Source organism: Centropristis striata, chromosome 21, assembly GCF_030273125.1.
Source record: "Centropristis striata isolate RG_2023a ecotype Rhode Island chromosome 21, C.striata_1.0, whole genome shotgun sequence".
NCBI lineage: Eukaryota > Metazoa > Chordata > Actinopteri > Perciformes > Serranidae > Centropristis > Centropristis striata.
The window spans coordinates 17,503,798-17,528,275 of NC_081537.1; the positions used below are offsets into that span (position 1 = coordinate 17,503,798).

A 24,478-nucleotide genomic window follows, 5' to 3' on the forward strand; every position below is an offset into this window, starting at 1 on the left:
TTCGTCCTTATTTTGAGGTTCTTATTTTTCATTTTGAGATATTAACTTATTTAATAATATGAATTTCAAGATATAAACTTGTTAAAATAATAGTCATATTGCGAAATTACCCCTTATGTAATATTAGTAATTTTAAGATATTAACTAACTATTTTATAATAGTAATTCTAATATAATATTATATAATAATGGTAATTTTGGGATACTAATTCTATTGAGAAATATTTCATCATAATACAGCGTAGATACAATAAGTGATGAAATGTAACTAAATATATTCACTAATGTACTTAAGGATGGTGTGTATATATATATATATATATATATATATATATATATATATAGTTTTATATTCATCACATCACAGAAATGGGCTTCAGTGTGATAATACTAAGTAATTCACTTTTATGAAAGCAAAGCCTATTAATAATGGTAAGTGAGTAGTAGTAGTAGGAGTACTTTTACATACTTACAAGTAAATAGCTTGAATGCTTCTCTCAAACTGCTTTCTGTGTGAGGATTGAAATGATAGCAGTCTGCAGTTTTCTGGTATTAATCCAACTGGGACTTGTTGAGGGATTTTCTGTTCTCTGGCTGGTTTTTTGGCATTCTGTGGTAAGGAACTCAACACTACTGCTGACATAAGTGTGCTAGTCAAATATATCCCAACTATTTAATACTGCAGCTCTCGCCTGCAGATGAATAAAGTGCTCTCAGGATGTGTTAAAGGGTTTACACAGGGCAGAGAAGAATGTAGGACCAGTGTGCTGACCAGAGACCAGTTTATATTACATCACACTCCTTCAGGCTGACGACTGTTCAGTTTGTGCATGTCTTGAAATGTTGTATTTTGGTATGGTATACTAAGAATACTTTGTTATATTGTTTTTGTTTTAGTACCTACAGTAGAAAACCTACTCAGATCCTTTGCTTTAGTAAAAGTAGAACTGATAAAATGTAAATATACTCCATTAAAAGATGAAGTCCTGTGTTCAAATCACTACTTAAGTAAAAGTATTGCATAAAGCAATAAAAAATGCAATGCATAAAGTATTTTTTATGCAGAAAGGCTCTTTTAAAAGTGGTATATTATTATAGAGTACAGAATATTATAGAATATACTTAAGTAAATGTGTTTAGTTATATTTCATACATGTAGTCTTGCAATGCTACTGTGTACTACTCTTAAAAGTGCAAAAGTATATGCATCAAAATATACTTAAAGTACTCACTACTTATTATTGATGCAGTAATGTGTTCATTATTTCAATGTTGCAGCTCATAATACATCGTAATTTAGTTGATTACACACTTCCTCCAACATCACTCCCCCACCCGCCACCTCAGATCTTCCGATGCCGACCTTGTGACCTTTTATCACCAGGACCAAGCATGCACCATTGGCCACAGAGCCATTTCCACTGCTGCCCTCTGGAACTCCCTCCCTACACATGTCCGCAATTCAGACTAACTCCACGCCTTCAAAAATCAACTCAAAACCCACCTTTTCAAGACAGCTTACAAGACCTGACTCCCACTGCCAAACCTGAACTCATAAACTCTCATTTCTGTTTTAGTTCTCTGTATTTTGTATCTTTTTGTTTCAAGTATTGTGTAAAGCGACTTTGAGTACCTCTAGCCAAATAAATCTACACTTCTAAAATACGTCTTTAACGATGCAGCTCCCTACAAATAAGTATTAATGTAATCCAATTTTCCGCCATTCTTTGCAAAACTGATTGAGCTCTTACAGGTTGCATTGGGATTGTGAGTGAACAGCTTTTTTCAAATCCAGCTGCAAAATCTCAAATGGCTTGAGAACCAGACTCTTGACTGTGTTACTCCAGGGAATTAACCATCAACAAGATAAATGTTTCCACACACTACCATTGTGCCAGTGTCGAGTTGACCACACTGAACAGTTGGCGAGATTTCATTGGTGGAAAGTTTTTTTCCTTCCCTTACATTATGAAATGACTCCACTACAAGTAAAAACTCCTGCATTCAAAACTAACTTAAGTAAAAGTACAAAAGTACCAGCATCAAAATGTAGTTAAAGTATTAAAGAAAAAGTACTGGACAAAATGGACTCACTCAGATTGTTATATGTATATTCCCATGGTTCATTCAACTACTTAATATACTGTTATGAGGTTTTATTTAGATACAAATAAGTGTAATCACTTTAAATGTATCATTTTTTTAAATGTTAAATCTCGACCTGAAAAATAACTAAAGCTTGCATCTACACATAGTGGAGAAAAAAGTACAATATTTGCTTCAAAATGTAGTGGAGTAGAAGTATAAAGTAGCATAAAATGCAAGTACTTGAGTGTCACATCTTAATAAAGTCCTGTAGTATATTAATACTCAGCATGTTGCAGCTTTATTAAGCCCCAGCTTCCGATAAAGGGAGAGCCCAGCATGACTCAGAAAGCTGCTGTGGTGTGATGTGAGGTGAAGTTGCATTACATATCAGCAGCATCACCCCAGACTGACAAGGCGGGAGGTTACTAAGGTTCAAACCCCCAAAAAACATTTACGCCACGCAGCTCACAGCGTGTGACTGGAACCGACCAATCAACAGCGAGGTCCTGACTTCATGATCCTCCTGCACCAATGGCTGTAGGAGGATCACAGAGGGCGCGTGATCCACCTGTGCCAGCTTGCAAACTGTCAATGACACATCACACCCTCAGGATTTTACAAGTGAATGAAACGAGATATGCGTTGTGAAACGCTCTTGGTCGGAAATGCACATTTCGATGCATTCAAGTGCTTTCTGAGAAAATGGGGAAATATAGTAGCGGCTGAAATTGCTCACCTGTGTGGGTGAGGATACAGAAAAGCACCATAAGTACTGATAGTAGTCTTTTGTGTTGTAGTTGGACTGAAAAGAGGAAACACATGCAGGGGAAGTTAACGAGAGAGCCATCTACTGTTCAACATGGGAATTACTCAATTACTCAGAACATTATGTCCTGAACAACCTGTGGTGGAATACTCAGATCTTTTACTTAGTAAGTCGTCACACTGTTAAAATAATCGCCTAAGTATTTTTTTGTCATAATTGTTTTTTTTGTTTTTTTTTGCCTAAATCATCTCCTCATCATGACGCCGGCCACCTATGGTGAAATCGCCTACATCCTCAGTTGAGCCGATCAAGTGATTTTACCCCTTTAAGATCATCACTTCTTTGACAATGTGCCACATTCATAGGCATCAGATAAGAACCCAGCAAAGAAGAGCTAGAGGGAGATTGTTTAGTTATCAGTTTAGTTTATCAGTGTTTTATTGTTGACACTAATATTGGTAACACTTTACTCTAAGGTGTCTACATAAGAGTGACATGAGCGTGTCATAAACATGACATGGGATGTGTCATGAACATTAATGACACTTTGAAGTAACATTAATGCTCATGATACTTGTCATGTCATGTTTCTGACAGGCTTGTGTGACTCTTATGTAGACACCTTCAAAATAAAGTGTTACCATATCTTGCTTAAGTCACAAAGGCATGTTCAAAAAATTCATCAGTCATTTATTTCTCTTAAGTTACATACTTTACACACAGTGTTATTACTATGGCAATAACCATCCTTTGATACATCCTTTTTGAGTGCAATGATCAATAAATGTCATATGTTACACTTTTGGTGAAGTTTTTTGTGCTTCCTGCGAAACTTGGAAAAATTAGTTAGGCGATTATTTTAACAGGGTGACGAAGTAAGAGTACTAATAATACAGTGTGAAAACTTTTTTAGTAGTAGTTACTTAAAAGTGTATGAAATATATCAAAATATACATAAAAGAACCAAAAGTAAAAGTATCATCATGCTGAAGGCCCATTTTTGAATTATATATATATATATATATTATCTGATTATATTTAGTGATGCATTCCATTTTAGAGGAAAAAGTTATACTTTTTATTCCACTACATTTAGCTGACAGCTTTAATTACTTTTAGGGTCAAGATTTAACATCAACAACTTGATCAATTTAAAATGATAATTGTAAATTAAGCCACATTACAGTCCATTAAGTAGTTAAAATGAGCCCTAACTTGAGACAACTAAAATACTGCTTACATAAATCCATCAATAATCCAATCATTTATGTGGAATATATTCAACAATCTGAGTGGGGTCATTCTGCATAATGAGTTCTTTTACGTTTGATACTTTAAGTACATCATGCAGGACTTTTACTTGTAGTGGAGTAATTTCATAGTGTGGTGTTAGTACTTTTGTGTACACTGTAAAATTTGGAGGAGTTTAAGTATAAAGGAAATGGAAAATACTCAAGTCCCTTGATTGAGTAAATGTACTGAGCTGCTTTCAACCACTGCTTATTAGATAGTAGAGAAATTAGTTAGAAATGATTAAAGTCTCAAAAGCTTTGAAGTGAAGTTTTATTTGAAAAAGATACCGAAATGAGTAAAGTAAGCAACATGGATTGTATAAATATCTGTGCAACCAAAATGAGCACACTGAGGCACTTTCCTGCCTTCTGCTGCCATGATATACCAAACTAATCCAGCTTTATGTCCAGCTACAAACCTCAGAGTATCAGAATTGTTTTGTCAATTCATGTAAGTTGGTATCAATATTTGATCTAATCTAAAACAAATAAGATTTAGAAAAAGTAAGACTTAGCCTGGGCAGAATGATGAGAAAAAAAGCATCTTTAACATAAATTGACGTAATGTTAATGAGCTGCCATGCACACTGAAGCCAGTCGGGGTAAAAAGAGAGAAAAAAAAAATCAGTCGTACACACAAGCCATCAGGGAATAACAGTGCTAATAGGGTTCAGTTAACACAAAATGGAGAATAAAATAAAATAGCAACTTGACAATGAACGCATGGCATTCTTGAGCAGTGCTTTGGCCCAAAAGCCCCAAATGGCACAATCGACTGGACACAATCTGTTACAGCAGGTGAAGAGAACAATCAGTATTTTTGTTACAGTGTTTGCTTAACGCTTGTTGTGAAATTATATAAAAAAGAACATGAGCTTCGGTGTTTTCTCCCTCATACAAACTACACCGACAGGATAGAAAGTAAGTGCCACCCAAATTTTATTCTCAACATTTTCGCTCCTTCTTTGGATGTAGGAGATGCGAATCCCAGATGTTTTGTTCCTGCAGTTAGAGCACTGCATGTATTCATACGGAAAATATGATTAGCAGAAAATATGCACAGGTGTAGAGTGTAATAATGTGGACTATGAAAATGCAACTACTTGTACAAACACCGCCTTGATTCAAACTTTGTATATTACATCAACCGCTGAATTTACACAGAATCACAACTTTCAGAATACATTCATTTTATCGTAAAATTACCACAGCAACATCGACAAATCTCTACAAAAATCCACCTCACTGCCCAAATCAGTCTCCAGGAAGGAGGGAAGGAATATGTATATGGAGTGATGAAGACCACAATCTGCAATATCATCTTCTAATTTCTTCTTATCAAAGCACATCATCAGGTCAAAAAGAAATAAATACATATACAACAATATGGTAACACTGAAGTCTGGTTGGTGGTCGTGGCCCTCCTGGGGGGGTTAGACGCCCAGCTTGTTGGCGATGGTCATGACCACTTTGAGGATGGGCATGAAGGCGGAGATCTCGCTGAAGTTGCTGCTGCTCACCACCTGGGTGTGGACCTCCAGGCCCCGCTGGTAGTTCTGGCTCGCCACACAGCGGCTGATCTCGTGGAGCCCGTTCAGGATGTTGTGAGAGAGCTAAGAGACGTAGATATCACGTGTTACTATGTGATGCCTGATATTAACCCATAAGAACCCAGACCTATTTATCCTTAAAGGAAAATTATGGGGGATATACCACAAACCAAGTGGACCACATAGAACACTTTTTAAAAAAAATGCTACCCCTAAATGTCAAAGATCTGTGATGTGACATATATGTCACATTACGGTATTTATTTTTATGATATTTCTTATTATAATATAAATACCTTTCCTTTACCTTTCCAGCTTACAGAAACACAAATTTGCCTTTTTTCTCTGCATCTCCGCAACATATATTAAAATTGTGACATTAAAAGTGCTGTAAAACAACAAATTATTTTTCAGATTTGTTTTTAAGTAACAAAATAATAATAAATCAATAATAAATAAAAACAAATAACAAACTCTAACAGGGTTAAATGCAACACAGGGCACCCTATTAACGGATTAGAATTGTTAAATGGGTTTAAACTTAGCCTAGTAACAAAAAATAAGCTTTTTGAAATTAGGTACTTTTTTTTTTAGATTTCTGTTTCCAGTCACACCCACATGTTGAGTATGTGTCGCTAAGGGATTTAATGAGTTAATGTGAAACATAAAGCTGAATATGGGAGATTCTAGAAGATTTAAAGTGTTTGTTACACCTGTGTCACCGTGGTTTCTTATGGGTAAAAGGCATAGTTCAGATCGTTTGGGGTACTAAAAATGTTCACTCCAATAAAATAATTTTCAGTTCAAAGTGTATGAAACATTTAGAATATTTTCACTGCTTTACCTTGCTGTCAGACAGCCCCTGTTTAGGTTTACACAGGAAAATTAAAAAGTTATTTATGCTCTCTTGAAAGCTGCCAGACTCCATTGACAAAAACAGTAATTTTACCTTGCAGAAGACAGGAGTTGCTGGTCTACCACTGCCTGCATCCGTTAATTGATTTGTATTACTGAGTGAGTTTGTTGTAATTTGTCAAGCAAAAAATATCAAGCATTTATTTGTTCCAGCTATTCAGATGTGAGGACTTGCTGCTTTCCTTAGTTATAAGTCAATGTTAATTGACAGTATTTTGTTTTTGGATAATTGATACAACAATATAAAATCATTTGATAATGTCAACCCAGGCTCTAGGAACTTGTGATGTGGCATTTTAATGATTGCATAAATGTTTTAATCAAAAATGGCAAATGATGAGAATAGTCGCCAGTTTCCGCCCTGATACTGTTCTAAGTATGAGTGTAAAAGTGACTGTAGTGTGTTAAAGGTTTCACCAAGTTAAACAATAACACAAACAAACTAGGTAGTAGTAGTAGACCAGCAACTCTCGTACCGAAAGGTAAAATTACTGGTTTGTCAAAGGAGTCCAGTGGCTCTAAAGAAAGTAGTAAATGGCATCAGTTCTCTGTCTGGTGTCAAGGTTAAGCAATAACATATTCTAAATGTACTGTACACACATTTTAGAGTTGCTAAAATATTTTTTTGCTGCTGCTCCTGTCCTTCTGTGCTCGTACTCCTATGAACTACTGTAGTAATACAGTGACTATGGAAAAGTAACTCATACAACCCCAAGTTAAAAAAGATCTAAAACTAAACCTTTAAGCTGTTAAAACATTAGCTGATCACTTCATTCATGAGTTAATGAGGTGTCAATTAAGGGGAACGTGAAGTTCTTTTCTTTATGATTTTGAACAGTAGGAGAATCATAACTTAAATTTCTAACTATAGAACAAAAAAACTGCCATTTCTTGATGAACTTGTATGCATGTAATAATTCTTACCGATTGCTCTCTTAGCTTGTCATACAGATATCCCAAACGTTTGGCTGCATCATCAAGTTTCCTTTTTGTTTGCTGAAAAGAAAATATTTGCAGTTATTTTATATCTGCCCAAAATAACCATTTTTTCCTTTAATGAATACAAGCTTTATTACACACACAGTGAGACTTACAGGGTCTCTAGCTGCGAGCTGGCAGCGCTGCACCAGGCTGTCAAAGGTGGATTTGAGAACCATGTGTTCCGCGGGGATTTCTTTCTGCTCCACCCTCTCTGCCGGCAGCTGCTGGAGAAGCTGGGGAAAAACACAAATAAAACAAGGTGTTGACATGTTTTCTGTGTGCAAGTTCAGATTACAGTCTCTTGTCAGACACTAACCTGCACGCTGGGCTCCTGGGGGGCTCCAGGAGGGACTTGGGCATGGTCGTGGGGCTGAGGGGCCTCCACAGGGAATCCCATCACAGGGGCAGTGATGGGGGCTGGTGGAGTGTAGTTATCAGGGACCTGCGAACACACAACAGTAAAACACATCCAGCAGTGAGAGGAAGGTTGGAAAACAATGAAATTGAATAAGATTTAAAACATAATTTATTGGGGTTTTTCGGCCACAGGAACTCCACAGCAAGCTGACTAGATGTCCAACTTGATTTTTGTCTGAACGTGGAGCAGAATTATTTGAATATGTTTGCTGAAAACACCCGCTTATTGCTGCTGGAAATCAGGTCAATGAGTGCAGAGTGATAATTCTCTGAGGGTTTGACACGCTGCATGACCCCTTTCAAATTACATGTCATCACTTAATTCATCGTTATTAATCAAAAATGTCTCAGTGCAGCTTTAAGAAAGAACAGTACATTAAATTGAACTGGGCTAAGCACTGTAGTACATATACTATGTATTTTAGAGCAATGGTACATGCAATTAACTCTTTAATAGAATTTCAAGTTAGTGGCACTGTTGTATATATTATTGTCATAAAAAAATCAGCAAAGGGATGGCTAAGAAGAGACATAGACTAAGCATTGCCCACTAGTGTCACTGTGTCTTTTCTGGAATTCTTTGGTTCATCCCGTTATTCTAGTTTTTCAGGGAAAGATCCGATAGAAATGTATTTCTTGTGAAGTTGATCTGATGAACAACTGTCACGTAACCAGAAGGACATATAGACACAGACTCCTTTGATTTTAGTTAGATTTTTAAGAACTGAGCCTACAGACTGGACAAAATTGATCTAAAAGACTATACTGATATAAATGCATAAATACCTTCTTCTTCCTGGGTCCACCTCTAACTGCTGGTGGGTCATTCCAGCCTTCTTGGGGTCCTAAATCAGAAGATGAGTGGAAATTATAATGACAAGTAGCATTTTTACTTGATCGCACTCAAGCAGTCAAAGCCTGTTTGAGCTAAGGTTAGTCAATGTGGCAAAAACATGTCATTAAGCCAAATATTTCAGCAGTTTATGCATAAAACAAAACAGCAAATATGGGATGCATTTTCAGGCAGCATCCTCATAAAAACCCAACAGTAACAACATCCCAGTGCTGGATAATTAAAGGCATGTTATACATATATATATTTGAGCGCAAACAAAATGTATCCACTATTAACATGTGAATGTGTATGTTATTTATATCAGGACTGATGCTATGGGGTGTAATATAAAACCTAAAGTATATTGATTTAAGCCTGGAAACTTTGGGTTTTCCATGTTTAGGCTGAAAAATAAATGAAGTTACTACATTTCCCTCTAGCATATAGCAGCACACACAAACACCACCAGAAAAACACTGAGTGACCAGAAAAATATAGAAACTCTGTACAATGGAGTGCAGTCTAATAAAAAAGTAATGCAGAGATTTGTGTTGTACAGATGTTGTTTTTTTTGTGGTCACTCAAGTGTACGTTTCAATGCAGCCTTATTTCATATGTAGTTCCCTAGCTCTGTCACCTTGAGGTTCACTCAGGGAATTCAGCCAGGGAAAAAATCCTGCAAGTCAAATAATAATCCATTTGAACAGGATACAACAAACATCAGCGACAGATTCCTGCAAACATCTGTGATGTGTAGATCTGTCTCAAAAAATCAAAGTGACAGCTACCTGTAGGAGGAGGAGCAACAGCAGGGGCAGAGAAGGGCTTTACAGCAGGAGCTCCAGGGCCTCCCTGTGGGTACCCTGATCCGGGTGGCGAATAGGGACCAGATGCCATGGGGGGAGCGGGCCCCTGGTTGTGGAGACCCCCTGGGTACATGGGGACTGGGGCTCCGGGTTGGGAGCTGGGTGGCAAGGGGCCTGAGGGTAAAGAGGTAGAAGGCATGAAACTTGTCGGTGGCACCCCCGGGCTGGGCATGGGGGGCAGGCCTCCGGGGGTCGATGACGAAGGCGGGAGTGAGGGTCCTGATAAGTTAGCAGCTGGCATAGAAGGACCTGGAGGAGGGAAGCCTGAGGGTCCGCCAATGGGCATAGGCTGAGGCTGGAATGGCTGATGAGGAAGGAAACCTGGAAAAAGACAAATTCGATTTTTTTTTAAATTTGGGCTGTAATAAATTTAATTGTTATCATTCAAAGCTTATATTGAGGTTTTTGAATGCTTTGAATGTCTGTCGTCATATGTTATGATGTCATCACCCTCCAAAAAATCCTCTAACAAAATCCTCAACATGAATAAAGTGAAACATTGTATTAAATGAGAGAGTTTATTTTATTTAACCAACTTTCTTTAAAAATGTAATTTATAGTGGTGTAAGGTTGCTGCTTAATGTTAAACAAATAGTCAGAGTCAAACCTGGAGCCGGAGCAGCATGTTGGGGGTAGGGAGGCCTCAAGGCAGGGCGGGTCGCGCTGGGCGGCAGTACATGAGAAGGCGGCGGCAGGCCGGGCCCGGTGTTGGTTACAGCTTGTGGAGTAAAAAACGACGGCATAGGAGGCTGCTGCTGGGTGGCCTGGGAAGGAGCAGTGGGCTGGTACTGACTCTAAAGTTGGGAGAAACAATATGCTTTAGACAAAACTTCAAAAATATATGATTTCATGCTTTTGTATTGCTAATAGATTTATACCATTATTTGTGCTTTTGGTGCAGAAGCCTGAGCAGCAGGAGTGGGCTTGGCTGTGGACACATTGACTCTATTGAAGGAGTTTGGAGGCTGCCGTCCAACCGCAGCCTCTTCCTGAGCGTGTAACAGCCTGTCTCTCAGCATCTTGATCCCAGCCTGAGAAAACATTGTGCAAACACATTAAAAAAAAAGTATAAAAAAAAAAAAAATCACAATCGAAACAGAGCAAAACAATGAGTGTTGTGTTTTGACATGTGGTTGCTCTTAAGCCTCTTACTTGATCTGAGTTCTCAGGCAGGTAGGTCATGGCAGTGGCCAGACTGCCTTCCGCAGCCAGTATGCCAGCGTAGCAGGTCAGCTTCTCGGCCAGGATGGCGCTCTGGACAGCCACCTCGCTGTTACGGAGCCGTTCGATTGACTTACGCAGCATCATTACTTTTTCAACCAGATCCTGAAAAACACACAGGGACACAAGGAAAGACACATATCACTGTGACAGCTGCATTCTTAAGTGCTTTTACCTTCAGGCTACAATGGTGCATTTTATATATCTCTCATAAAAACTCTTGTAAAAGTTTTTCTTAAATTTTGCATGTCAGTACAGGCACATCACATGAGTGGGATCGTAATAGTAGACATGTGACATCAATTATTAATAAAAAATCCTCCTAGGTTACTTTTTAATTCTACTTGATTCAGATGTTGTTGCACATCAAAATAAGACACTGCAATTATTTTACATATTTGATCTGGGCTCCCACTCATATTCCTTGTGCAACAGCTCAGTCTAACCAGCATTTTGTTCATGCAAAGCCCAACATAACCTTTAGTATGATTATACCTCTAGGCCAAGAGGGGAGGAGCAGTCTCTATGCAAGGCCCAGCACTCCACAAGCTTCTCAATGTTCCCAGAGCAGATGTAACACAGACAGGCCTGCAGGCAGCGCTTCTCTGTCCTCTCATGCTCCAACCGGCCTCCCAGAGTATCTACCGAGAGAAATTACAGAATAAGACAATGTAAAAGAAAGGGGGAGCGATGAGAACAAATAGAAATGCTCTACAGCAAGTAAAACCAGTAAAACTCCTGAAATGGTACAGATCCCTTGAAAGCATGACAAGTCTCAGCATGATCAGTGTGCTGCTACACTTGTTAGCAGCTTACCGCACAGACGGGCGAAATCTTCAGGGTGAGCGTAAGTCAGCAGAGCAGCGAGAGCTTCCTTCCAGTTGTCCAACTCGCAGCTTTGCACTATGTCTCTCCAGTTCTGGGTCACCACTGATGATATGAGCTACAGTTGTGGACAGATTAAATTAGAATTTCTCTTTTTGCTGCAGCAACTGCAACACAATGAATGAAGCATACTCTTACCATAGAAACGCTGTTCTTTTGGTTGCTTAAGTATTTTTGCTGCGTTTTCTTCAGCAGCTCCTCTCCTCCGCTGATGGACAGCAGGATGGCTTCAGCATAACGGCCATCATTCAGACACAGATCCACAGCCCCCTCAAAGTTACCAACCAGCAGCGCCTGGCTTATCAAACCATCAGTATCTTCAAAAGAACGACAAGGTCATTAACCATCAACACAAACAGAGATGATATGTGCTTTGATCACATAATGTATTGTTTGTGCTGATGAGAGATTTTACCACATGTTACAGGGATCTGGAAGTTGGAGTTTTCCTTTGGGGTTTGACTAAAGAAGTCTGCCGGTGAAACAGAACCAGAGGTTCGTGCATCACCGACTGCACTTGCTACATCAGACCTCTGGAAATACAACAAAGAATATTTTCAATGAAACAAGGGCTGAAAAACATAGCGTTAAAATAACAATTTTCTTTAAATGTTGTGTGCAGACTTGCTGACCTCAGTGGTGAGCCGCTGCATCTTTTCTGCCAGGTCTTTAGCATCAACTCCATGTCCATTGTGCTGAAAACTCTTCCCCAAGCATTTTGAAATCTGAAGAAACAAAACATTTTTACAGGATGATTCAATGGTTTAATCATCATCAGATATCAGGTAATAGTTCCGTTTAAAAATGAGGCAGAATACCTTTTTCTCCAGTTCATCTTTGCTGAAACCCAAAAGCCGTAGGAATTTAACTCGGGCTTCATCCTCAAAGTTTACCTACAAACAGATGAAGTGAATTAAAAATAAATTCTTAAATATTGTCATTGCTGGGCCTGATAATGACAAAAAAAAGCTTATTCATCCATTTTGATTTCATGGGAAGTTTAATACTCTGTGTCTTAATATGAGGAGGACTTGAAGACCCACCAGAAGGAACTTCCATATGTCCTGCTCAGCGTCTGACTTGGCGTTCTGAATCTTGGCCTGGCAGTAGTTGTTGAAGGACCCTGACTGCAGCGCTGCCTGCAGCTCCCTGGAGCGCTGGAGGAACTCTGTCTCTGTGGTAACCTGGCTCATAAACACTTGCCTGGGGACAGGCTGGGGGCTCTGCACCGGAGGCAACTTGGGATTCTCAAAGGTTATCAGCTTTCCACCGAACTGAGAACAAAACACACAAAATACAAATCAGTCATAGAGGAAAATAACACTAATTTCAATGCCTTATTCGTCATTGCTTTAAAATATTTAAATGTGGCACTTACAGCGAAAGAAGCCCCCACTGGCCTGCGCACCCACTTAGGTGGCTTCTTCAGAGGGGGAATTATGGTCTCCTGCACTGCAGGCTGAGGAACTTGCAGGGGGGGCAGCACCTGCCCCGTACCAAAGGGATCCATTGAATCAAATGAGGAGGATATCTGTTAAATAAAATGTTACCCATTAAAAGACAAGCACAACACATTGGGGTAGAGCTAAGAGCTGTAAACAACTGCTGGTTTTCTTAGTTTGCTGTAATAGAAAATTGGGAAAGCTGGTTTGGGTTATTGCTGTTCATAAAACCAAATACATTTGAATATGTCAACTTGTGCTTTGGGAAACTATGATGAACATTTGTAATGATTTACAATAAGCTACTACATTGAGAAAATAATCAGCAGCTCAATAAATAATCAAAACCAACGATAATTGCAGCTAATAGTCTCTAAAATTTTAGGCCAGTCATTTAACTATATTTCAAATTATTCAATGTTGTATTGTTCATTAGTTGATGTCAATCCATTCCCACTAGCACCATCTTGTGGACAAACAATGTAGCACAGCATGCAGCCTTTGGGATTAAATGCATCACTTTAAGAGCAGCTACACAGCAAGAGGGTCGCCGGTTCGACTCCGGCCTGCGGCTCTTCTGTGTGGAGTTTACATGTTCTCCCCGTGTCAGCGTGGGTTCTAACCGGGTTCTCCGGCTTCCTCCCACAGTCCAAAAACATGCACTTAGGTTTAATTGGTGACTCTAAATTGCCCGTAGGTGTGAATGAGAGTGTGATGATTGTCTGTCTCTGTGTGTCAGCCCCGCGATAGTCAGGCGACCTGTCTAGGGTGAACCCCGCCTCTCCCCATATGTCAAAAATAGAACCGGGAATAGAACTAATAGAAATAGAACTGGGACCGGCTCTAGCCCCCCGCGACCGGAGTGCGGATAAGCAGTAAAGGATAATGAATGAACTTTAAGAGCAGCTGACACCTTATCAGCTGTGCTTTGCTGCTGTGCCTGCAAGCTCCCTCCCATCACAGAGTAAACAGTGATTCTCCCATCAAATGAGGCAGTTGAAAGCAGGGCTGGATTCCTGGGGCACCACTGGACATCAAAACACCACTGGTTTGTTGTTGGAAGCTCGTAAATGACCTAAAATGAAGAAAATGACACATGAGGATCAGTGGCATCATTGTAAAGTCACAGTAATGAGGCAAGAGAAGCAGCAATTAATGCCATATACCTCTCCAGTGTTTGGATTCCAGCAGAGGATCCTGTTGTCTTTAGCACTGCTCAGTAAGAGCTCAGAGTCCGCCTGGCTCCAGGATATGGACAGAATTCCCCTATAAAAAAAAGCACCAATATAAGGAACATATAAAATATTCTGCAACATAACAAAAAAACTGACATGATCACAAACTGTTCAAGCCTCACCTTGTGTGGTTCTCAAGGACTTTAAGGGGCGATGTGGCAAAACGGAGGTCCCACATCTGGATGACTGGCAGTCGGTCATCTTCAGAGGCCAGCACCAACTGAGTGGCCACCTCAGGGTGCCAGAGCATTCCTGAACAGTGCATCTGAAATCACATAACAGATGAAATTCAGGATGGCAAAATATTTCTGAAATCTCAACATTACAAATATAGAGGCAGAACACAGATGCTGCGAATCACAACCATGGAAAAAATAGGGAAAACTGGTTTGCAATTAACAATTTAAATTTAACTTGTCACTCGTGCTGATTGATGGGGCTCAGCATGCCACAGCAGAGACCCAAATACAGGTACATCTCAAAAAATTATAATATCATGAAAAAGTTCAATATTTTTTGTTAATCATTTCAGAAAGTGAAACTCATATGTTAAATAGATTCATTACGCGTTGAGCAAAATTTTTCAAGCTTGTTTTTCTTGTCATTTTGATGATTCTGGCTTAGAGATGATGAAAATCCAAAAGTCAGTGTCTCAGAAATTTAGAATATTGTGAAAGAGTTCAATATGTGAGTCCACAGTCAGTGGTGGTTTGGGGGCATGTCATCTGCTGGTGTTGGTCCACTGTGATTTCTAAAGTCCACAGTCAACGCAGCCATCTAGCAGGACATTTTAGAGCACTTCATGCTTCCACAAGCTCTTTGGAGAGGCTGATTCCATTTTCCAGCAGGACTTGGCACCTGCCCACACTGGCAAAGGTACCAAAAGCTGGTTCAATGACCATGGTGTTACTGGGCTGGAAACCTACTCGGCTAACCTGAACCCCATAGAGAATCCATAGACTATTGTCAAGAGGAAGGTGAGAGACACCAGACGCAGATGACCTGAAGGCTGCTATGAAAGCAACATGCTGCCGTAGGCTGATCTCCTTCATGCCACGCCATATTAATGCAGTAATTCATGCAAAAGGAGGCCTAACCAAGTACTGAGTGTATAGAAATTAACATACTTTTCAGAAGCATGACATTTGTGTTTAAAATATCCTTTTTCTTTATTGATCTTATGTAATATTCTTATTTTCTGAGACATTGATTTTTGTGTTTTCATTATCTGTAAGTCATAATCATCAAAATTACAAGAAATACAGGCTTGAAATATTTTACTCTATGTGTAACGAATTTATATAATATACGAGTTTCACTTTCTGAAATAATTGACAAAAAATATTGAAGTTTTTCAAAATATTCTATTTTTTTGAGGTGTACCAGTACACAGTAGGGTGCAGAATATAGAGATTATATTTGTAACATCATATTTCTGATAGTGAGTAAGTTAAAGCTGCCTTATCACTGTAGGGACAACCAATCATTGATCATCCCTTCAATCAATAATTAGGGCCTCGGGGCAATCGCACCGTCTTACAACTTGAAGAGGTGCAGGACAAATTATATATCAAAACGAGTGGTTTGATCGGGATCGGTGTGCTATTACTTTTCTCTACAGAATACGAATTTTGCCCAACTGCCCAAAATTTTGCATTGAAATGAATGGGACGGCCGACAAAAAATGAGCGAAAAAGAACAATAATTGGAGATTTTTAAACGTCTACTTCTCCGGCATAATTTCACCTAGAGACTCCATTTAAACTTTAAACAGTAGACACAAATCTTGTGCATCGGTGTATTAATCCACGTTTCGATAGGTCATATAGTTTTTTATCAATTCCTGTTCAATGACCATGAACATTTTTGGAGAAATTCTGAGATTATAATGGGTGTGTATTGCACGGAATGTTCGTGTCACAGTGTGTGACATCATCGCCAGAGTGTAGAGGGAGAGAATAAATTGTCAAAAAATACATTTGAAAACTGCGCTCCAGGCCGCAAATTCCACTCTACAGAAATAATTTATACATAGAAACGTAGGAAAATTTGTCTTCTCCTTCACAATCCTCTGGTAAAGCTGTCAGAGTTATAGTTTGGGCGTAGGACGCATAGATGCTCCACCAACACGCACCAACAGCCACACTGGCTCCCATATTAAAATTGGAGATAAAAAGGGAGATGTAACAGTTTTTTTAGATCGCTCTAACAAAGCTATTTTTTCAGACGTTCAGGAAGAACTCAGGACGCTCACAGTGAAGTCGGATCAATGATAGGTATTATGGTTTTGCCAAAAATGCTTTCTGTTCGAGGCCAGAAAATCTGTCCACCTCTGGCTGCTGTCACTCTTCCGGGACATTGGCAGGTGTCAGTTAATTCTGTTGATTGCTTTGATCTGATTGCCTTTGATCTTTGATGTGATTACAGTTCCAGATACACACACACGCACTCGCACACTCCTCACACATGCATAAACATGCTTCAAACACACACGCACGCACGCGCGCGCGCGCACACACACACACAGGTAACTTTATGTAATTTTAATCTCTCACTCTCACTCTCTCTCACACACACACACACACACACACACACACACACACACACACACACACACACACACACACACACACACACACACACACACACACACACACACACACACACACACACATTCTTTGAGGTTAAAGGGCATAGTTATAAATCTCTGAAGAATCTCATCATAGTGTACACACACCGGCAGTAGCCCCCGTGGCCCTTTCAGAATTTTCCCAGAGGAAATTTTCTAGTTCATTATGCAATCCATTTGCCTACCTTGGACTTTCTGTATTTTGTACTGAAGTCACCCACCCTGTTACTGTGGTCACTGATCTTTATGATGGGCTCGTTCTTTCTTAGATCCCACACGACTGCTTTCCCGCTTGGGTTGGCAGAGGCCAGGATGTGCTGAACCTGCCTGTTCCAGGACACAACACTGATGTCTTCGGCAGGCTGAAACAAAAGACAAAGGCTGATACTGTAAAAACAAACCAGACTGCGAGTCTGACACAAACAGATATTCAAATGATAATATAACAAGGCCTGTGCCATGTAAACACTGTGGTCATTAATTCAAATTACCCTGAAGAGAAAGCTGCCAATAGTGATGCAGGATCAAAATATTCAGTAGAAGTCAAATGTTTTTTTGAAGAATGGCCTGCTTGGGACATGATGATTTTATAGAGAAAATGCCTTTGTGACAGGAAACAATTAACCCCATTATCTAAGGAAAGTTACACAAGACTACACATGAAATGGAAACCATAAAGAAACCTTTCTTGTGGCTTTCAGTTTTAACTCACAAACATGAAACCACAGAGGTAACAAAAAAAGAAGAAAGCTGACATTGTGGTTTTTTATTTTTGTTTTCTGACTCAAACAGTAAATAGGTCAGGATCAAAACAAGAAGTAAACTCCTCTCTGATGTGTCGACTTCGTTAGATCTCTGATCCCTCAATCACGCACCCACCTGCGTCTTTGCTCCTGGTGTCATTGGGCTGCAAAAGTTGTTCAGATCCCAGATATAAATCTCTGAATCATTTGCTCCTGAAGCGAGGAGATTACTCTAGGAGAGGAAACATTGAGACTGATTAATAATGTGTGCTACGGCACCATGAGAGAAGTGTCTTTCTGTATATCTGTGGGGATGTAGAACATTTTGACTGAAGACATTTACCTGAAAAGGGTTGAAATCGAGTGCTCGGACGGGTCCTGTATGTTTATCAGACTGTCCCACTATTGCTTCTGCTCCGGAGTTCATTATGACCTCTGGGTTATATACAGTTAATGTGCCATTTTCGCTGCCACCAACCAGTCTCCCTCCTGTACCATCTTCTCCCATTCCAAAATTCACCCATACGATACTGTGCAACCTGTGGATTATGAAAGGATAGTGAGTGATTTGCTACGAAAGGCATACTCAAAGTTAAAGCTGAAGGAAACTTGGTGTTTCGGTAAACTGTAAATTGTTGCAAAAGTTATATGTTTATCTGACAATCACACTGCCTTTTGAGCCAAAATCAACCATTATTTAGAGACGAAATCAGATGGGACAAGAATTTAGTCTGAATTTGGAACAAGCCATGATTATGGAAAATTTGGCAATTGTTTGTTTGAAGCAACCACTTGGGATAGGATTTTTCAAACTACACAGCACTGAGAGGTTAGGATAAGGATTTGTGGCTAATGTGTCAAGATCAAGGTATAATTTTCACATTCATTTAACATTTGCTTCCTGAGTAGAAAAACATTTCCTTCACTGCAGAGTTTGAAACATGCAGATCTGAGGGGTGTGTTGAATTTACTTGTTAATAGAGGATACTTATGTAGTATCTTGTATCTTATTGTGTATCACCCGACTATAAATTACCTGTTTGAGGTGGGTAATGACCCCTTGAGCTGCATGTCCAGTGATGGGTCAGCGAAATCCACCTCAAATATCTCTAGGGCAGCTGTGGTATTGAAAGAGGCATCAAGCTGTTGTGCTGATGTTCCTAAGGCCAGGTGGATGGGATGGTGTTCTGCAGGACTCCACGCCTGGTGGGCAGTCCTCTGGATCTCCTTCAGCCTCATATTACTCTACAAGTTTCAAGTCCTGGACAGGCGAATGGACTCCACTGCATCACAAATAATAAATGTTTTAGTAGCTTACAAATTGTTGTTGATTAACAATACATTGTGAAGTACCTTACAAATATGCACATGCTACTAATGCACTTTCCAACCAGTGTCCAAGCAGTGGGGTTGCAACCAGTAAACGCAAAGTCAAATTCAAGCACTTCAAAGTGTATGTTTAAGCTTTTCCAGCATTTTACATCTGTGGTAAATTACACACACACACACACACATATACAGTCATGTGAAAAAATTAGGACACCCTATGAAAGAAGTGGGTTTTTTTCACATATTTGGACATATGGATATTTAATATCAATTTCAACAATACTGAGAGATTCAAGTAATACAACTAAACAATTTTAACTGAATAAATTATTTTTTAAAACCTTCTGTAAAATATAATTTAAAAAAAAATGAAATTTCTGGTGAGGAATAAATTAGGACACCCCCACATTTATTCCCACTTAAAATGGCTAAAATCACACACATGTGTATCACATTAGGTGCACATGATTAGAACATCGTTACTCAGCATTTTGAAGGAGGCTTGCCCTATTTAAACCTCAGATATTTAGTTTGGTGTGCTCCTGACTGTTGAAGTGAGAGTGAAGACCATGGTGAGATCAAAAGAGCTGTCTGAGGCCTTCAGAAAGAAGATTGTAGCAGCTAGTGAGTCTGGTAAGCGATTTAAAATGATCTCAAAAGAATTTGACATCAGCCATTCCACTGTCCGGAAAATAATCTATAAGTGGGGGACATTCAAAACAACTGCCAACATGCCCAGGTCTGGCTGTCCAAGCAAGTTCACCTGGAGAGCAGACCGCAAGATGATGAAATTAGTCACCAAAGACCCTAAAATGTCATTATGGGACCTACAGCAGGCTCTTGCTACTGTTGATGTGAAAGTGCATGCCTCTACAATCAGAGAGAGACTACACAAGTTTAACTTTCATCGGAGGTGTGCAACGAGGAAACCATTGCTCTCTAAGAAAAACATAAAGGCCAGAATAAAGTTTGCCAGCGAGAACATAGACAAAGACCAGGACTTCTGGAATAATATTCTTTGGACAGATGAGTCCAAAATTGAATTATTTGGACACCAGAAAAGAGGACATGTTTGGCGTAAACCAAATACAGCATTCCAGGAAAAGAACCTCATCCCAACTGTGAAGCATGGAGGTGGAAGTGTCATGGTTTGGGGGTGCTTTGCTGCAGCAGGACCTGGCCAGCTCACCGTCATAGAATCCACCATGAATTCTACCGTGTATCAGAGAGTGCTTGAGGAACATGTGAGACCATCTGTAAAAAAAATTAACGCTGAAGAGGAACTGGACCCTGCAACATGACAATGATCCAAAACATACCAGTAAATCCACCAGGGACTGGCTGAAAAAAGAAATGGAGAGTCCTGGAATGGCCGAGCCAAAGCCCAGATCTTAATCCCATTGAGATGCTGTGGGGTGACATGAAACGGGCTGTACATGCAAGAAACCCCTCAAACATCTCACAGCTGAAAGAATTTGTTGAAGAGTGGGGCAAACTTTCCTCAGACCGATGTCAGAGACTGGTAGAAGCTACAAGAAGTGTCTCACTGAAGTTATTTCAGCCAAAGGGGGTAATACTAGCTATTAGGGGGTAGGGTGTCCTAACTTTTTCCTCAGTTAAAATATGCATTTTTGTTGTTATCTTTTGTTTAATGAGTAAATCAAGGTTATTTTTTGTTGTTTAGCTGCAATTAAATCACATTCTTTCCCAGAGATAAATAAAAACAAGATTAGACATCGGTATGTGAACATTTCTTAATAAAGAACTGAATATTTAATGGGGTGTCCTAATTTTTTCACATGACTGTACATATATATATATATACATACATACATACATACATACATACATACATACAGGTGCTGGTCATATAATTAGAATATCATGAAAAAGTTGATTTATTTCAGTAATTCCACTCAAAAAGTGAAACTTGTATACTGTATACATTCATTCCACAAAGACTGATATATTTCAAGTGTTTATTTCTTTTAATTTTGATTATTATAACTGAAACTAATGAAAATCCCAAATTCAGTATCTCAGAAAATTAGAATATTGTGAAAAGGTTCAATATTGAAGACCCCTGGTGCCACACTCTAATCAGAAAATTAACTCTACACAATCATGGGGAAGACTGCTGACTGGACAGTTGTCCAAAAGACGACCATTGACACCTTGCACAAGGAGGGCAAGACACAAAAGGTGATTGCTAAAGATGCTGGCTGTTCACAGCTCTGTGTCCAAGCACATTAATAGAGAGGCGAAGGGAAGGAAAAGATGTTGTAGAAAAAAGTGTACCAGCAATAGGGATAACTGCACCCTGGAGAGGATTGTGAAGCAAAACCCATTCAAAAATGTGGGGGAGATTCACAAAGAGTGGACTGCAGCTGGAGTCAGTGCTTCAAGAACCACCACGCACAGACGTATGAAGACATGGGTTTCAGCTGTCTCATCCCTTGTGTCAAGCCACTCTTGAACAAGAGACAGCGTCAGAAGCGTCACGTCTGGGTTTAAGAAAAAAAGGACTGGACTGCTGCTGAGTGGTCCAAAGTTATGTTCTCTGATGAAAGTAAATTTTGGATTTCCTTTGGAAATCAAGGTCCCAGAGTCTGGAGGAAGAGAGGAGAGGCACAGAATCCATGTTACTTGAGGTCCAGTGTAAAGTTTCCACAGTCAGTGATGGTTTGGGGCCATGTCATCTGCTGGTGTTGGTCCACTGTGTTTTCTGAGGTCCAAAGTCAACGCAGCCGTCTACCAGGAAGTTTTAGAGCACTTCATGCTTCCTGCTGCTGACCAACTTTATGGAGATGCAGATTTCATTTTCCAACAGGACTTGGCACCTGCACACAGTGCCAAAGCTACCAGTAGCTGGTTTAAGTATCATAGTATCCCTGTGCTTAATTTGCCAGTAAACTCGCCTGACCTTAACCCCATAGAAAATCTATGGGGTATTGTGAAGAGGAAGATGCGATACGCCAGACCCAACAATGCAGAAGAGCTGAAGGCCACTATCAGAGCAACCTGGGCTCTCATAACACCTGAGCAGTGCCACAGACTGATTCACTCCATGCCACGCTGCATTGCTGCAGTAATTCAGGCAAAAGGAGCCCCAACTAAGTATTGAGTGCTGTACATGCTCATACTTTTCATTTTCATACTTTTCAGTTGGCCAACATTTCTAAAAATCCTTTTTTTGTATTGGTCTTAAGTAATTTTCTAATTTTCAGAGATACTGAATTTGGGATTTTCATTAGTTTCAGTTATAATAATCAAAATTAAAAGAAATAAACACTTTAAATATACCAGTCTGTGTGGAATGAATGTATACAGTATACAAGTTTCACTTTTTGAATGGAATTACAGAAATAAATCAACTTTTTCATGATATTCTAATTATATGACCAGCACCTGTATGTATATATGTATATATATATATATATATATATATATATATATATATCTTATCTCCATTAAATGTTAATTTACCATAAACCAAAATTATGTTTTGTGAGGCATTCTACATAAGGGTGACAAATGAAAGGAAAACACAAAAAAGCTTCATATTTCAAAATTTGTCACTGTAAGTAACTGTCATCCTATATAACCTAACATTCAAGCAGCTTCCAGCATTTAATTCAAAATCCAAGTACCTTTCAAACATTGAAACCCCACCTGAAAATTCAAGTGTTTTAAGTAGCTCCAACACCAGTAAGAGCCCACATTTATATGCATTTACCAGTTCAGACTAGTATCCTAATCCTACATTAGGCCATTGGTATTTCATTCAGTTACCGTTACATATAGTAGTAGCACGAAATACATGCAGTGATTGAATAGCAGTATTATGCTTTTTATTTACTCATCTTGGCACAAGATTGTGATTACTGTATGCATTGATGTGGAACTGATTTTTAAATGGACTTTTAAAAAAAAAATACAATACTTGGCAATGTGCAATAATTGGTGCAATAAATTGTTGTTCAACGTGCAAAACATTTATGAACACTGCATAGCATCATATCTGCTTCTGGCAAATTGAATTGAAGACTGTGCACCTTCCCTCCCTTTCTTACCTATGTTTACATTATATCGTATCTATATTTTTCTTTACATTTACTTGCCTATGTATGTTTATGTTTATATTGTATATTTTATTTATTGTCGCACTGCTTATTGGAGCCAGCTCTCAAATCTTATTGTGCATGTGTATAGTGACAATAAAGGCATTCTATCATTTCAATCTGGACTCATTCCACAAGAAAACAGCAAATGTATGCATCAATTACTATTTTTTACGTGCGCCCACAATTTTTAAGGAGCTCGATTTTATATTCGTTTAAGGCAGAAGGTAAACGTACAAACACATCTCTTAATTTTCTGCACTGTTCTAACTGAGCTCCAACAGGGTGCCACCCTTATGGACAGATTTCCTCCGACTACTTCCTGGAACGGCTTGCTAACCTTAACTTACATTAAGCCATACGGATAACTTCCAACAGTATTGCACAATGTTCAGACTATCATACAGATATAATAGATCAGCTACATCATAGTGAATTCAGTGTCATTGTCTGTGAATTTATCTACATTAAATGGTCACCGAAACACTTGAAAATGAATTCAACGTAAGATAACCTTACATGTAGTTAGCTAACTGATGTTAGCATTTCCAAACATGTTCCATACACCAATCGTTAGCCGCCCTTAGTACTAGTTAATAACATTGACCACAGGATACGTGATTGCCATCATTACCTATCACTCCAGCAGTTTAATTGGATCAGTTTATATCTCATCCACGCCAGAGTAAGAAGTCTTGTGAGCTTACAGGTTAACGTTGTCTTGTCTATGGTGCCAGAGCATAACCGAAGCCCATGTTGTTTCAAGCTAACAGTTTAACAGCCACCACCCTGGTTACCATATTTCAACAGAAATACAAAACATGTTCAAACCCAGAGAAAATTGATAGATATGGTTTTGAGAGTAACTTACGTCAACTGTCTTTATTACAGCCTGACTGTCCTCATCCACATCAAAGTGGAAAAGCTAGCTACTTATCAGTCAAGCTAGCAGCTTAGCCACAGGCAGATTCCGATCAAAGTACTTTGCCGTGTTGTCACTGAGCTACGGGAGCCGACACAGACATTTCTCAAAGTGGCCTAAGTTAACCCCGATGTCTCGGTTGACCCAATGAAAAATGTATTTTGTATATCGTCACCCTGTTAAAATAATCGCCGAACTCATTTTTTCAAGTTTTGCAGGAAACACAATAAACTTTACCAAT

General features: G+C 39.2%; 1 protein-coding gene across 1 annotated transcript; it reads right to left on the bottom strand.

The window, feature by feature from the left end:
* Positions 1-4,398: 4,398 nt before the first annotated feature.
* sec31b (SEC31 homolog B, COPII coat complex component) lies at positions 4,399-24,352 on the bottom strand. Its single transcript, XM_059324590.1, has 25 exons — positions 24,187-24,352; positions 18,902-19,148; positions 18,209-18,404; positions 18,002-18,097; positions 17,344-17,484; positions 14,616-14,758; positions 14,425-14,524; positions 14,172-14,333; positions 13,195-13,347; positions 12,860-13,090; positions 12,635-12,709; positions 12,449-12,541; positions 12,232-12,349; positions 11,955-12,133; positions 11,748-11,874; positions 11,427-11,572; positions 10,863-11,036; positions 10,589-10,741; positions 10,318-10,504; positions 9,633-10,031; positions 8,796-8,854; positions 7,909-8,034; positions 7,706-7,825; positions 7,536-7,607; positions 4,399-5,759 (listed from the first exon to the last, which is right to left on the bottom strand). Exons 2-25 carry the CDS (start codon positions 19,102-19,104, stop codon positions 5,580-5,582), a joined length of 3,633 nt encoding a protein of 1,210 aa, XP_059180573.1. The 5' UTR covers positions 19,105-19,148; positions 24,187-24,352; the 3' UTR covers positions 4,399-5,579.
* Positions 24,353-24,478: the final 126 nt, after the last annotated feature.

What these genes read in the sequence shown, in the direction of transcription:
- sec31b (XM_059324590.1), bottom strand. Translation starts at nt 19,104, where the DNA reads ATGAGGCTGAAGGAGATCCAGAGGACTGCCCACCAGGCGTGGAGTCCT. An exon ending in AGCAAAGCACAGCTGATAAG is followed by an intron (nt 13,348 to 14,171) that starts GTGTCAGCTGCT and finishes TTTATTTAACAG; the next exon opens with ATATCCTCCTCATTTGATTC. An exon ending in ACATATGGAAGTTCCTTCTG is followed by an intron (nt 12,710 to 12,859) that starts GTGGGTCTTCAA and finishes ATCTGTTTGTAG; the next exon opens with GTAAACTTTGAGGATGAAGC.